Source organism: Ascaphus truei, chromosome 1 (assembly GCF_040206685.1).
Source record: "Ascaphus truei isolate aAscTru1 chromosome 1, aAscTru1.hap1, whole genome shotgun sequence".
NCBI classification, from domain to species: Eukaryota; Metazoa; Chordata; class Amphibia; order Anura; family Ascaphidae; genus Ascaphus; species Ascaphus truei.
In genome coordinates, this window is record NC_134483.1 from 341,411,347 (window position 1) to 341,428,270 (window position 16,924).

Below are 16,924 nucleotides of genomic sequence, written 5' to 3' on the forward strand. Positions count from 1 at the left end.
TCACGTGACCGCTCCTCCGCTTCCCTGAGCGGCAAATTTTAAATTTGCCCGTCTCGCCAAAATACCTGAGCCTCAGCACGCATCCGCACGCATGCGGAAGCGGCTGCTAAATGCGGGGGGTATGTGCATCTGCTCAGCGCGGCTCAGCACGGCTCACCCTACTATGTCCCAGGCCTTAGAGGCATACTCCATTGTAGCTATTACGTCCAACTTCAGATAGAGCTTCTTCTGGGAGCTTTTCTGTAACTTGTTCAATCAAGGCAGCACTGAAAGCTCCATGCTTTATATATAGCACCTTTATATATGTATAAAACACCCTGCGTGTGAAACATGTTAGAGTGACTGTATCAGGGCTTTCTTTGTCCATGTTTTTTATCTAAATAAATCCCTCTGATTATTCATTCATCCCTTCGCTGTGCACCGGTTTCTCCCCTGCTGGGGAGTTGTTCATATACTGCATGCAGATACCAGGGAGCACGCTAAGCAGAGGATCCACTATGCTGTGTTTATTTGGCAACTACAAGCCACCATACCTTTACTTCATCCATTGAGAGAGATGACATCACGCAGCTTGGGCAGAGAGGTCTGAGGGTTCTGACGCTGAATACTTCTGGCTGTGACGCGGAGTTGTGAGAGCTGCTACAGAGCTGAGTTTAGCAACGCGGGAGGCGTGGACACCACAGTCGACATCAACAGTGCCATGAGAGATGTGCCAGTCGAGAATTACTCCCTGATGTAAGGCGTGCAATAATTATTTGATATAGCAGATGCTCCCCCCCTCTCCAGCAGCCCATTTGCCAAGTCGTGAGTACTATTACCCATTGATGTGTGTTCTGTTACTATACAGCGGAACTTCTGCCTTATTTTCTTATCTGTGAGTGACTCTTGAGCACCGGTTTCCTAGAGCATAATATGCTCTGATATCATCCTAGCTGGGATAGAGGAATGCAAATAGTGGCGGTGTCTGGGCACAGGCAAAGGTGGAGGAAAAATATGAAGAAATGTGGATAAGAGAAGTGTGGGGAAGTAGGGACAGAAAGGTATGAGGACAGAATTCAGGTATTGAGGAGTATGATTTGAGAGAGTAGATCTATAAATCAGGCCTGATAGGGCAGTGTAGCAAGATATAGTATTTAAGCAGTGCATAAATTCAGACTATTTTAAAAAGTAAGTTCTCACAGTTGCAGAGTTGTTTGTAAAGTGCTGAATCTAGTTATTTTCTTGTTCACCACCAATTCAACTCCAGTTTAATTCCACAGAGACTCAAGAAGGGGGCATAGCCAACAGAGAATAACTTAAATACTCTATTAATTAGTCACAACCCCTCCCTTCCTTTTCCTTGCTACAGTTATGTGATATTGTTAGAGACAGAAGAACATACCAAAGAGATGTTAATTTGGTACAGTATTAGCTCTGTTACACTGAGGTTAGATTGATTTAAGTGAAATTAGCTTCATATACAGAGAAAGGGACACACCAAAAAGTTTCATGTTTTTCACTGTCTACCTTTACATATTTTACAGCTCATCACACCCCACAGTGGGGGCATGAAAGCAAATTCACTGTAAATAAATGATAAATTGTTATAATCATGCAACTGATTAAATTGGTTCAAAATAGAAACCCAACTGAGATTTCCCATTATTGAGCTGACATTGTAAACTTTGGTTCAACTTAAATTTTTGTTTTCTAATACTACTGGGCAGACTTTTTAAAAAAAAAGTGTTTCAGGACGTTCTGTGCCCTATTACAATCACACAGTAGAGGCATACTATTGAATGCAGAAATTTGACCTAAATGACAGTTTTATACTAGGTCATGATGCTCTGTGAAGAGATGGGTCAGTTTGATTTGAATCCGCTGCACAGTGTACTCTGGCTGCATAATGTAGTCTGTTATCAACATTTTTTTTAAATCTCTTTTTATCTTACTGTGTACAGTATTAACAGAAAATTATTTGTGTTTTAGGAGATTTACTAAATACCAATATAATACACAAAGCTATATTTACTTCAGTGCTACATAGCTAAACAATCTTGTTCTCTATCATGCAAACCTCTGAACATCATTGAAAAGGGTAAGACATTATTGATTTAAACTAAATTACCTTGAATGTGCAATGCTTAGAAAGCTCTTCCATGAGCACAGAAAGTCAAAATTAGAACGAAATTGATTAATAAATTACAGGAAATAAGGAAACACTATAATAAGGATTCCATGTCAGTGAGTCGTGACATTGAAGTCTTTTCCTTCCATGGAGCAGTGCATGCTGAAGATGCAGAAGTTGTGCTATGCTATTTTTCTCATCATTTTGCTCGTACATACTGGGCAACCTAAAAGCTTCAGTGAGAAGTCAGGATTTCCCAGAAGCGTTGGTAAGTGGGCATACATTCTTATTCTAAGTGGGACAGGTAATCATACTATGGTATTTACATATAACTACACAATATATGGTATCTTAATAGCATGTAACATGCTAACATGTGCACATTATATCTGTGACAAGTTAGGCTTTGGTCCCGCTGCAGCCGGCAACGCGCGCGCACGGCCGCGGTCCACCAGCTGCCTGCCTCCAGTCTGGATGTCCCCGCTGGCTCCTTCCGGCATGGCTGACTGCGTGCTGTGACGCGTCAGCCAGCCAGAGCTACAAGGAGCTTGTGGTTTCGGCGAGTGCCGCGTCACGTGACACGCAAGGCAGCCAATCCGATTCCCCCCTTCCGATTCTCCCCACTGCTCTGATCAACCCCCCTGCTCCGATCAACCCCCCTGCTCCGATCAACCCCCCCGCTCCGATTTGCACCCTCTGCTCCAATCCCCTAAGGATTCCCCTCCTGCTCTGATCCCCCTCCGATTCACCCCCCCCATGTGTATTTGTGTGTTGTGAGTGCATGTGTGTGTGTTTGAGTGCCTGTGTGTGTGAGTGCCTGTGTGTGTGTGAGTGCCTGTGTGTGTGTGAGTGCCTGTGAGCCTGTGTGTGTGAGGGGGCAGAGAGGCGGAGGGGGCCGAGGGAGTCATGGGGCCGAGGGGCTGCAGGGGCTGAGGGTGCTGAGGGGCGGAGGGTGCCGAGGGCCGGCTGCAGTGCTGCGCTGTGGGGCGGTCCCGCCCCCTCATGTCATGGCTGCGCCCCCCCACCCGTTTTGGCCACGCCCCCCGCTCCGGAAAAAATTCACTCCAGACCGCAGATCGCGGTGCAGTGAATTGCACGCGCCGCCGGCAAGCAAGTAACATGAAAACCATAACATATAGTATAGTGAAAAATTTGTGAAAATGGAACACTGGCCTTAAAAATGCATACAGTTATTTTATTTCCTAATTTGAAGTTTTCTTCAACAACACAGGTTTCATTAAAAAAAATGTCATAATAGATTCGGGTCTGGTCTCCTTTTTTTAACCAAAGTAGCGTTGCCATATCCTAAGTCTCTGCTCTTTCTATATCCACCCAAGGTCTTTCTCCCTCCTCCATTGACCAGTATATCAGGGGGGCTAACCTGGCTGCCTCGTAATATTTGATTAGGTCTGGTTGGGACATACCTCCTAATATTGTTGGTGTACTCATTAACCTTCTCTTTATTTTTGGCTTTCTGCCATGCCATATAAACTTTGTTATCTCTTTTTCTAGATCTTTAATATCTTTTTGTGGGACTGAGACAGGTAGCACTTGGAATAAATATAGCATTCTGGGTAATGCATTCATTTTCACCGAGTTTATTCTGCCTGACAATGATATTTGGTATTTATCCCAGGACCTTAAATCTTTTTTCAGCTCTTTGATAAGTGCTGTGAAATTTGTCTCGTAAAGTTTGTCATATGTTTTTGTTATATATACTCCTAAATATTTAATCATGTCTGGGCTCCATCTAACGGGAAATTGTTTTTTCATGTGTCGCTCATCCTCTGTCGAAATATTTAAACTTAGAGCCTCCAATTTCTACTGTGTCAAATAGTTTATGTAGTGATGTTTTGGGGCTTGTGAGTGATAGTAAGACTTCGTCTGCGAATAGAGACACCTTGTATTCCCTATCTCCTATCGTTACTCCCTTTATATCGCAATTCCCTCTTATTTTGGATGCCAGCGCTTCTATGCACAGCGTAAACAGCAACGGAGGCATTTCACACTCTTTAAAATTATGGGACAAACTATGTAAGACCTACACTGCTTCATCCATTCGCTCACCCCTGACTCCAACACTGTCTAACCCGGGGTTTGCTCCAGCTCTCGAATCAAGAGCATTTAAAATATGGTGAGAAAAAGGTCTGAGGAGAATCTGGGATGTGATGAAAGCAGATAGGGTTAAAACATTCCAGGAATTAAAAGAAGAGTTTTTGAAAATTACCTCTGAGTGCTGTCTCGTTCCTATTGTGCTGCTGCGGCTGCACCACTGCTTTGAGGAACACCCCTGCATATATATATATATATATATATATATATATATATATATATAAATAAGAAAATGAAGTATGTAATTTTCTTTGAAGGGCATAACATGAAGCTTGCTTTCATGATAGTCTACATTTTTAAGCGGCAGACAAGGATTCTTGTTAGGGACATGCAAATGAGCACCCACTGGGAAAACCTTGTGGCCGTTTTTTTAATCTAATTGGCATTAATAACTTAGGCAAACAATTTTGCTAATATGATGCAAAACCATTTGCCAATCTGTTCTTTTGACTGTACATGGGTTTATGGACTTCATTACGTTTATGTTATCACTTTAAAAAAGAACCACGTTTTGTAACCGTGAATAAATAATTTATAATTGAGTAATTGTTGAGATGATTTGTGTTTTTTTTTTTTTTTACAAATAAAGCAAAGAAAAATACAGGATGTGAGCTGACATACAACATGGGAGCAGTTTTTCATAACAAGTAAGTTTATCATTGCATTTGTAGTTTACAACCATTTCTGCTGGGTGAGGCTGTAAGATTTACATGCAGTCTTTTTACTGAGCTAATTGTAAATATGAGAAATATAGTATGGGCAGCCATAAATAACAACCTTCTCTGGTCTCTTGGAAAAGGAGAGCAGTATCAACATACTGAGATTACGAGTACTGCTTAACCCTTTGATATGAGAATATCTATATACACACTAACAACTGAGGTACATTGAGTACCCCACCAGGGACTCCGATTGCATGTCCTAAGATTGGCCTAGGGTCACAAACAGTTTATTAATATACTGTACTATAGAGGTGTTTCTCAGGTCAAATTTGGAAACAAATTTGGATGCATTAGTCTTATCTGGATGTCGCAGTAGTGTTTTGGGTTAATAACCAATAAGGTTAAAATACATTAAATTTGCCCAACATTTTCTGTACAACAGGAAATTCCTACTACTCCACTATGGGGACTTTTAAGTTATTTTAATACTTATCTCACCAATGTCCCATATATATTTTTTGGATGTAATAACATTTTATTGTTTTTTTTTTTTAAATAGACCCTACTCCTTGGAAAGAGTCGAAGTGGCTTAAACATTCATACTATTATCAGTATACCTATACAACCATAGAGTGCAATTTAGTAGGGTCTTTTCGGTCAAATTGTTATGAAATTAAATAGAAAGAATATTGGTAATGAAAGAGGCTGTCATCTCAGTGTTGCACTGCATTACCACCCTTGAATACAAAGATGACACTAAATCTGTTGCAAACCATCATCAGTATGGAAAGCTTGGATCAGTAGGTCATGACACGGAAGTGCAGTTGTACTTGTTTTGTAAACCTCAAGTTTTCATAAGGATTCGGGATTACTATAAATGTAATTATAGGTAGAAAGAAGGACTGGAGCACCTTCTCCTGATGATATGGAGTCAGGAAGGCAAAACTTTATTGTTTCCAGAGACTGATAGCATTTTATTACTAGTTTGGAGTGTAGAAAATGAAATTGGTATGCAAAAAAAAATATATAACAGCTTAATCTAAAGACTTTGAGAGTTTGTAACCGGTTACATTTTGGTGACCTTGGGTGACCTTGACTTCATTGTTAGCCTCTCTTGCGGCCAGAACTGCCAGTAAAAGGTGTCAAGTGCATTGACTGCCTCTCTGACTTTTGTGTGCCCTTCTTCTGAGCGAATAATCGGAGCAGATAAAGAAATCATGGAAAGATTCTTACTTAAGAGATTAACTATGTCAACGTTCTCTTTTAGTGCCCTGATTTTCTATAGTCAGATTTTAGTGAACAACTCTTTAGAAGATGTGAAGCGACTGGTGAACAACCTCATGGCATTTATATCAAACTGCTGCATGAATGAGGCAGGAGCTGAGTGCTTTGAAGATAAGGTAATTATGATTGACACAAACTACTTGATTTTTACATCACTTGTAATTTTGTACAGATTAAGATGCAGTAGCACGTACACTGTATTTCTCCCTTTCTCATTCTGATTACATTATAGTTTGTAAAATATTTCAAGAGATTTCTATTTTGGTGAGTTATTGTTTTAAACATCTCTCTTTCAAGGATTATAAAAGTGGCTGCATATTGTTAAAAATGATCATGTTTTTTCCCATGGACCACTAAACTCAAGCATATTAACAACTTATGTTTATCTGTTTGAGTGAGGACGTCATATACTATGCAAACAATGCACAAAGCAATGACAAGAATTCCCCTTTAGTTATGAGGACTGAGAAATTGTCTGATCACCAAAACATATCAGATTGGAAAGACGACCCAAAGATTTTGTTTACCACTGACGAGTTAAAAGTTTTAAAAATTATTTAAAAGTACTTATATATCTACATTTTTAAGATGTCAGTCAGCTACATCTAACCTATTAAACATGCCACTGCCCTTATTTTATTTTTGTCATAGAAGGAACTACCACTTTAATGCCTATGGCCCTCTACAGCCATTTCTGTAAAGTGGTCAGATAAGAAAACACTTACGGGCTCATTAACTAAACTTCAATAAGCGCAGTAATGCACTATAAGTGCCCTTTTAGAGCGATATTGCATGTGTAGCTATTCACAAAGCTTTGATAACAGGTCAATATTACACTAAAATGGATTTTTAACAAGCTATAACATTCTGGCTATAACAAGTAGTGCAGTAATGGAAAAAGGCCACCAGAGGGAGCATTTGAGCTTTATGCTTAGCCATTATCTATAGAGTGGAAGTGTTTTTTCCAAAGAGCAGTGGAGCTCTATGTGAAACTCCTTCACATAAGAGACATTGCGTTGTGTTATGATATTTTTACATCAATAATACCATTCATGGGGTAATGTATGTAACAATACCCTAGGCTGCTACGGTTTATAATGGCCCTCAGACCTTAATTAATTAATTAATCAACTTGTAGGGTATTTATAGAGGGAGAGATGCACACATCCGGCAGGAACCTGAGGAAGCAATTAGCGAAACGCGTAGTTCCCTGCTGGTGTGTGCAAAGACGTGTCCACTATCTGCCACCGTCTCTCCAGGAAGTTCTCCACAAGTGGTCCTGCGGTCGAACGTGGTCTGCAGGGTTTCACCGTGACCTGGAAGACCCGTGGAGAGTACCGTAGCTGAACTGTGCTTTTCTGAAGTGTGAGTGCTTTTATTTTTTGTGCTGCTGAATAAATTGTATACATCTTTGACGTGCGCCTCTTCCCTATTTACACTGCGGGAGTGACGTGAGCCTCTCATCCTGTATTTCTACTCACCACGCTGTGAATTGAATCGCAGTCTGCGGAGGTTTTACAGCCCCTGGGTCTTTTTCAAGACAAGAAAGATACCATTGAATTCCGTGTACTCACACATGGCCGTGTAAGTTATTATTATTATTATTTATTTGTCCACATCCCTTTTCCCACCTGTGCCTTGATCACTTGTGTGTCACTATTATATTGTGTCTAGATTCTGCCTACATACCAGCGCTCTTGTTGTTTTTTCACCATTATCTCAAGGATCCAGGTAGATCCTTCTTTGGGTGAGCTGCAGGACATATTCCCCCATGAGTGACTCCTCATGGTGGGCATTCCAGGTTCTCCTTAAGGTAGTATCCGTTGATTCAATTTTTTTCTCACGATAGCGAGCGCCCCGGTCTTTTTTCTGCTATCAATATTACACTAAAACGGCTTTTTAATGAGCTATAACACTCTGGCTATGACAAGTAGTGCGGTAATGGAAAAAGGCCCAAACTCGCATTTTTTTGCCAGCAACTGTGTAAGAGATGTGTGCAGAGGTATGCAATGGAGACCGTTTTTAAGGTGAAATTAAAATAAGGCTTTATTGCCCTTTTAACACAGCAAAACATATGAAAACAACAAACGCCTATCCCTGTTTAAGGGCTCATTTACTTCCCCAGTCCCTTTCTCCAGGGCTGGAGGGATAATCCCATTACCACCCTATTCCCCAAAGTCTCAAGTGATACCTTAAAGCAGGTGGCCTTTCATGTCAGTCTCTGGTAGGTTCCTGGGTCCCCTGTGTCCAGGAATATAGTTCTTTGGGTCTTGACCTTAGCAGAGAATTTCTGCTCAGTACCTCTTTCCTCTTGTCAGCACCCTTGTGTACTGAGGAAAATCTCCCTTCCTGTCTCTGAGGCAGGCTTTTTTGACATCTGTAATCAGCCAGGTGGTGTTGGTTAATTGTCTACCAGCAGTTAACCACCACACTGCTGGATTAGAGGCACATTTCTGAACAGGGATAAGTCCCCTGTTACATACCTCCCCTGTTTGTGGGAAGCTCGGGCTTGCCATGGCCAAAGCCCATCCTTCCACTCTCATTTGAGATATCTCAGTGACTTGAATTAGAATGGATGGAGGAGAACCCTCAGTCCCGCTGGGATTGGAGCCCTTCCTCCAGTTTAGTAGTGTCTCCTCCAGAAGGTGCTTGAGATCAGCAGTCCTCAGTCGCTCAAGGAGAACTTTTTCCAGTCTTTCTACTGACCACGTGGTCATGAGCTTACCCATGTGTCGGACGCTCTTCTTTTTGTAGGCAGACTGTATGACAGTCGCAGAGCGTTTATGCAAATCGCTTTCTCTCGCCATCTTTCCCATGTACTCCACTTTAGCACCAAATGTCCATTTCATGGTATCACAAGAGAACCCAAGAACAGCCACCTGAGCCCTCAGTTCTTGAAGCTGTCTTCCTGCACTTTTCCCATTCAATGTAGTCACCAGTTCAGCTTCTTTGGGATTGAGTTGCGATTCCAGCTCCATTTCCAGAAAATGTCCTATCTTTTCAGCTTCCTCAGCTAAGGATTCTCCTTGCTTTGATTCTGCACTCCTACCTATGTTTGTTGCCTGTTGGGCGGTTGCAGGTTTGGCTAGTGCTTTCTTAGGTGGCTCAAACTTCGTAATCTTGTTTTGAAGGTGAGTGGTGTCCCCAGCTCTCACTGTACCCTTGTCCTCATGGGCATTAGTTACTGTTGGATACCAATGCTTGGGCAGAGCCAGTACCTTTTCCCATATTGGAGGCATCTGTAAGTTACTAGTCTGCAGAGTCTCACTTTGTTTCTTGAGTGTTTCCTGCCATTCTCCTTTCAGGGTCTTTATTTCTTCCCTGTGCTTTCTCTGAGCTTGCTTCCACCTATCATTCATTATTTTGTGGAGCACTGTGAACTTCTTCGCTTGGGCCGCAGATACTCGTCTCAGTTTCTGGACCTTTTTGCTCTCCCTCTTGTACCGAGTCACCTGGTCTCTAAACTTAGCCTCAAGCGATGCTTTGGTGAAGGTCAGGGTAGCCTTCAGTTTATCATGCTGCTTTGCGAGGACACACTGGGTAATCAAAAGTTCCTGCAGCACTTGTATTTCCTTAGCAGCCTGCAGATTTTCTTCCTGCAGTGTTCGCTGCTTCTCCTCTGCATTCTGGAGGTGTGTATGCAGACCTTGCAGTTGGTTCTGCAGTCGGTGCTCTGCTTCAAACTTTTCATCCTCAAAGTTTCTTTATTTTTTCAAGCTCGTGCAGCTTTTCATTCTTTTCATTGATGTGGTCTGTCAAATTCAAATTTTCTTCATTTAGTCTTAAATTGTCTCTTTTTGCAGTCTCTGTAATATATAGGGCCTCCTTGTAGTCCCCCTTCCATTTACGCACTTCGGCTTTGAGACTCCTGGCGTGAGACTTCCATCTCTAGGTTGAGGGTCTGAAGCTCCTTCTGAGAGTCTTTAAGATGCGTATTAAGACTGAGGATAGTTTTTTGAGAGATGTCCAGTTCCTTGGTGAGACTGTAAAGTTCCTTTTTAGAGACTTCCAGTTCTGTGCGGCAACTGATGATCTCTTGGTGTGAGGCATCCAGTGCTGTGGAGAGAGTGTGAACCTCCTTCTGGGATATGTCCACCTCTGTCCGGACACTGTTGACCTCCTGGTGTGTGGCATTCAGTTCTATGCGGAGAGTGTGAACCTCATTTTGAGAGACTTCCACCTCTTTATGGCACTTGCGAAACTCCTGCTGAAATGCTGCAATTTCCTTCAGTGCCTCCTCATACTTCTGCTTCAGATTAGCAATCATTCTATCGGATTGACTCTGCTTTTCATCCATGGCGGCAATAGTAGTGTTTGCAGTATCTAGCTCAGTCTTGAGATTGTCCAATTCTGTCCTGGCCAAAGAGTACATCGTGAGCACATTCTTCTGTAGCTCCACATTATTTTTCAGTAGCTCTGTGTAATCATCTTTCTTGAGTTTCAATTGTTCCCGAGCAGATCACAGTCACGCCTGGCAATTTTCATGGCATCTTCAGGGCTGGTCAAGGGATCGTCACTCATTGGTTCCGGCTCCGCTTCCCTGGTATGGTTGGTTGAGGGTTTCTCACTATTAGCACCGGACAGACACTTCTTTGGGGTACACGACTTCTGCCTTGGGCCCTCTGGATATTCGATCTTCCGCGGGACGAATTCTCCATTTTCTCTAGGCTGCAGGGCATCTCGGACCCCCTTTTCCTCCGCGGGATCTGCAGATGTGTCTATTCCTTCCACGGTAAGTGAAGACCCTTTTTTCTTTTTCCGCCTTTTTGTTTTTGATGACTCTGTCTCATTAGGGACACTGGGGTCTCCATCTTTATTTGAAATTTCAGCAGCTTCACTGTATCCGCCATGTTTTCCTTGCAGTTGCATTAGGTGGCGTAAATATTCAGCGATCTGCTGTTCCCGCTCTTCCTCCTGCCGATCACATTCGTCATCATAGAGAGCGGTCTTTTCGGTTCGTACCGAGTTCAGACACCCCCAAAATTCTTGGGGTGTTCTGTGGGTGTGATTCAGTTCGGGTCCCCTGTAAGAGATGTCTTCATCCTTATCGGACCGGAAGGGCCACTCTTCTGTGGGGTAGGGTTCATTACAGGAACGCCGCATCTTGTCCTCCATTTTGGGGCGACTAGGTGTATTTTTCTTCCTGACCTCAGGAGGCGCTATTGCAACTGTTATCACTGTATTTGCTAGAACCCCAAATTGTGGTAGCCCTACAGGTGGGCCTATTTTGCTTGTAGAGGTCGCAGCTCTCACAGGCATCTCTGTAGACTTTTTCTTCCCTTGGGTACGTTTTACAATATTATCATTACTGTGCATGCATTCACTCATCGTCTGAATAAGGCCTGAAGGGACACTGCTCCGTGTGGTGGGGTTCTTTACACCAGGAACACATTTTCTTCCCCATTTTTGCAGAGTTTGTATTTTACTTCTGCTGGTTGGCCATTTTAAATTCCCAGAATCAGTACCTTGCGTCGGTCACATTTGTAAAAGTTTCCCTGCTCCAGCACAGTCTTGCATCAATTTTCACACTTTTCTGCATATACTCCATTCACAGCTAGTAGTCCTATGCGGTGTGGCAGCCTTTACTTCCAGAATCAGTACTACTCGTGGGTCACTGTCTGTATTCACTGCTTCAGCGCAATTTTTTTTTAAAGAAAACAATAAACAAAGCCTAGCTCCTCTGGAGCGCTAACTCGCTTCTTGAACCCTGACTACGGCAGGAAGTCAAAACCCCTTTTTCAACAACCATATTACACATTATTGTGATAGGCAAGAAAGGTTTACCTGCTTCAGCAGTCTCTCTGTCTCCTCTAGGGATTGGGGAAAAGTATCCATCTGTGGTATTGTGGCTTTCTTCAGTGCAGTGTAGATTTCCTGCCTGGATGTGTATCCCTTTAATTCTGGTCTCTGCTGCATGTGATTCTTTGCTTTGTAGCTCAGGCTGTTTGCAGGAACTATATGCAGGAAAATAAGCACAACATTTTTCACAGGCAGTGCAGTTTTGCTGCCTGGATGTGTTTCTTTGGTTTTGTTTGCAGGAACTATGCAAGCAAAAGCACAACAATTTTCACAGGCATTCTCCGGGGCCCCTTTGAACTTCAAGTGCCACCTCTCATCCCACTTATGTAAGAGATGTGTGCAGAGGTATGCAATGGAGACCGTTTTTAAGGTGAAATTAAAATAAGGCTTTATTGCGCCTGTCCCTTTTAACATAGCAAAACATATGAAAACAACAAACGCCTATCCCTGTTTAAGGGCTCATTTACTTCCCCAGTCCCTTTCTCCAGGGCTGGAGGGATAATCCCATTACCACCCTATTCCCCAAAGTCTCAAGTGATACCTTAAAGCAGGTGGTCCTTCATGTCAGTCTCTGGTAGGTTCCTGGATCCCCTGTGTCCAGGAATATAGGTCTTTGGGTGACTTAATCTCAGCAGAGCCTTTCTGTTCAATACCTCTTTCTTCTTGTCAGCACCCTTGTGTACTGAGGAAAATCTCCCTTCCTGTCTCTGAGGCAGGCTTTTTTGACACCTGTAATCAGCCAGGTGGTGTTGGTTAATTGTCTACCATCAGTTAACCACCACACTGCTGGATTAGAGGCACATTTCTGAACAGAGATAAGTCCTCTGTTACAAACCACTATTCATTAAACTCTGATATGCAGATCGTTCTATAAAAACTTGCATTCTTTTCTCGGAATCCAAAGGGTGGGGAGATCAGAACCGCGATTTCCATATCAAGGAGTTTCTTTTATTTTTACTTCATAGGATTGCATCCTCCGGGGGTTTCCTGGGGCCTCTGGAGCTCACCCGTATATTTATCTCAGCTCTGGAATCCTCTGAATTCAATCCTATGTAATAAAAATTAAATTACAGACAGTTTTATTACCTTAGAGGCTAACTTCTAAGGTAATGAGGGGGTTAAATAGCTGGCACTGCTTTGTTGTTGGTACAGGAGGTGGGTGAAGCTTGTTGTTGCCCAATGGTGGGTGTTTAGGCCTTGCGGGAGGGTGGCAGTAGAAGTTAATACCTTCATTACCTTTGCAGCTATAACTGCTAAGGTAATGAAGGGGTTAACCCCTCACGCTACCCTCCTGCAAGGCCTAAACATCCACCCTGGGGCAACTATGACCTTTACACAATCCCTATACCAGCAAAAGAACACCAGCAAGGGTAAAAGTGTTATTAGCCAAAGATGCTAATTGCGCTTTTCCCCATTCAAAAAACATAACAGTGCAATCCAATAAAAATAAATACAACCAACTCCCTTATCCTACCCAATACACACTCTAATGGGCAAAATTCCTATTATACAGATATGTATAATAGCATATTTGCCCAATAAAAAAAATTCTCAGCCAGCATAATTAAATTAAAGTTAGGTTTACCCCTGCCAGGATGAAGGCTGTCCTCGTCTTCCTCTGCATCCTCTGTTTCTTCCATGGGCAGCAACAATACAATAAAAATCTAACTACTGGTACTAACCCCTTAATCACCTTAGCGGTTAGTAACCGCTATGGTAATTAGGGGTTAACCCCCCCACCCCCCCGCTACCCACTCGGGTGACCTAACCACCTTACCTGGGGCAACTAACGCACCCCCTCTACCCATTGATTGCCACAGTGGTAAACCATGCCCTGAATATGGGCATTGATTGCCACAATGACAATGAATGGACAACCTAAATAAAACAATAACACAAAAGACAAGATATTACAATTAAATTAAAATATACATTTGTCAAAAAATGCATTGCTTGTCACTGCGCTTATCTATACCCAGAAAGGAGCATAGATTAGGAGCATTAACTTTGGCAGTCAATGGGCAGCCCAAAAAAATACGCAATTAAAAAAAATACAATCCATGTGTTTCTTACCCTTGCTGCATATACCCACGTCCTACTCCGGCACCACTGGTCACCCTCGACGCAATGCTCAACAGCATAATGCGCAGAAGTCCATGGTCTTCTGTTGATTGAAGAAACGTCTCTGGTAAGTTTTATCCTTCTTTTCTTATTCTTTATAATCCATGGGTGCCAGGAAATTTTGCCCAGATGGCTTCTTGGACTCAAATGAGATGGAACAGTCCTTGTATAAGGCCTGTGATGTCACATTTGAGTATCAAATGGTACACCCCCAATCCAATTGGTTGGTGAACCATGTGCCAGTTTTGGACAACGGTTGTGATGTTATCAAAAAGGGAGGGAAGCCAGCCAATTGGGTAGTATATGCTTCCCTCCCTTTAAGATGTAAAAAAAAAAAATGGAAGCCATCAAATGGTATACCCATAAATCGGATTGCTACATATACCACGTGATGCCTTTCCTTTTTACATCATCAAAAATGGAGGGAAGATAGCCAATAATGTAGCATGCCTCCCTCCCATTTGATGATGTCACATCACTCCAAAAAAGGCATCACATGTTATATCCGCCAATACGATTGGTGGCTATTCCATGTACTGGCTTCTATTATTTTTTTTGCTGGTGATGTCATATTAAAGGGAGGGAAGCATATATTACCTAATTGGCTGGCTTCCCTCCCTTTTTGATGATGTCATATCTTTAAAAAGTGGAAGCTGTCACATGGTACACCAACCAATCAGATTGGGGGTGTACCATTTGACACTCAAATGTGACGTTACAGGCCTTATACAGTATAAGGCCTGTCCCATCTCACTTGAGCTCAAGAAGCCTCAGGGGCAACATCTCTGGGCCCCGTTGGATTAGAGAAGAGAAGACAGAAGAAAAGAAAATAGAAAAAAGAAAAGGAAAGAACTCACCGGAGAGTCCTCTTCAATCAACAGAGGACCATGGACTTCTGCGCATCAGGCTGTTGAGCATTGCATAGAGGGTGAACAGTTGGTGCTGGAGTAGGACGTGGGTGAATCCAGCAAAGGTAAGAAACACATTGATTGTATTACCATACGTTTTTTAGGTTGCCCATTGACTGCCAATGTGCTTATCTACGCCTCTTTCTGGGTATAGATAAGCACAGTGACAATGAATGCATTATTTGGCAAATGTTTGTTTTTATTTAATTGTTATGTATTGTATTTTTTGTTATTTTTTAAAGGGTTAATTCCTTAATTACTGTAATGGTTACTAACTGCTAAGGTGATTAAGGGGTTAGTGGCCAGTAGTTAGTTTTTTTTTTATTGTAATGTTGCTACCCAGAGGACGTGGAGGATGGTGATGCAAATGAGGATGGCCTTCATCCTAGCACAGGTAAGTTTAACTTTAATTAACTTTATGCTGGCTGGCTAATGTTTTATTTTTAATGAGCAAATGAGCTATTATCCAGATATGGATAATAGGAATTTTGCACATTATTGTACTGTATGTGTTGGGGGGAATCGGGGGTTGGGAGTAGAGGGGTTGGGTATCAGTGTTGTTGTCTTTTAATTTTGGGGATAGAACATTTCTTATAGTGCAGTAAGAAAATGCCAACCGGCTCAGCAGTGCACTGAACTTAGCAAAGTTTAGTGAATAGGCCCCTTTGAAATAAGCTCATTGTAATATCATTTTGGAGACATTTAAAGACTTGAGAATTATTATATTTCAGTATTTTGCATGTACATTACCAGGCATGAGAATTCATACCATATACACAGGGACGGACCAAGACAGTATCGCGCCCTGGATGGGCAAAAAACGTGTTGCCCCTCCTCCTGCAGTGTCGCGACATAATTGGTGATGCGTTACCATGACAACACAATGCCACATGATGTCCCATTGTCATGTAAATACATCGCCATGTGACGTCGGGACGGAGAAAGAGGAGGCGGTAAAAAGCTAAATGCAACATTCTTTTTGCCACGTGTGCTCCAACCCCAGCGCCATCTTTAAATGTTTGAGTCCTGCGAAGCCTCGTCAATGTCGGTGGACATTTAAGGATTGCGCATCGCAGCGGTGGGCACGGAACTTGAAGCGGCGGCCACGGCAGCAGCAAGGGACATTGACGACGCAGTTGGTCATGCAGGGCATTGACGGAGCTGCCGGGTGCAACAGGTCTTGTGCTCCCTGTCTCATGCCACTGCTCCGTCAATGTCCTTCGTGTCCGAGAGCCCTCATCAACATACCTTGCTGCTGGTGCTCCGAGTTAAATGCCGGTGGCGACTTAGTTGGGGCAAAACTGCCTCGACCAAATGTCCTAGACAGCATTTAAAGAGCCCGGCTCTCTCCTACGCTGCAGAAGAATTTTGTCTCATCAATTTAAATAGAGCTGTATTATTCTCCAGCACAGGGAAGACAGAATCACAACAAATAGAATCGGGACTATAGACCCAAATATAAAAAAATTAAAAGGTTTTCCATAACATGGTAATAGTTACAGTAAACCTTTCCGTTCGCTAGCTGATAGAAAAAAAAGCCGCATGTAACATTTGCATGGAGATTTGCCATCTCCATGCAATACTGTTACAGGCGATCATACACTAAATAAAAACATTTTAATAATAGTGTACATGAGCAGGGGGTCTCCTGAGCTGAACCGCATTGGTTTCAGGTCCGAGGACCCCCTACTTCAGGAGATATAGGCCCTGTTATGGGGTGCCGGTATCCCCTGCAGTTTAAAGCTCCCGCGTCACGTGACCGGGTTATTTACATTCTGCAGGGGATACCGGCAACCCATAAAGGGGCCTGTATATCCTGAAGTAGGGGGTCCTCTGACCTGAAACCAATGCGGTTCAGCTCAGGAGACCCTCTGCACATCTTCATTCTGCCCATGCCTCTCCAGTACTGCAAAACATGCACAACATGCACA

At 42.7% G+C, this 16,924-nt stretch overlaps 1 protein-coding gene across 2 annotated transcripts in view; it reads left to right on the plus strand.

Moving 5' to 3' along the window:
• The first annotated feature begins 2,244 nt into the window (after positions 1–2,244).
• Positions 2,245–16,924, plus strand: part of LOC142470946 (vitamin D-binding protein-like) — a 75,083-nt gene continuing 60,403 nt past the window's right edge. For both annotated transcript variants that reach the window (XM_075577755.1, XM_075577762.1), the window contains exons 1-3: positions 2,245–2,375; positions 4,809–4,866; positions 6,149–6,281. In XM_075577755.1, the coding sequence (XP_075433870.1) occupies positions 2,255–2,375; positions 4,809–4,866; positions 6,149–6,281 (312 nt within the window). In that variant the 5' untranslated portion in view covers positions 2,245–2,254. The remainder of the gene's footprint in view (positions 2,376–4,808; positions 4,867–6,148; positions 6,282–16,924) is intronic.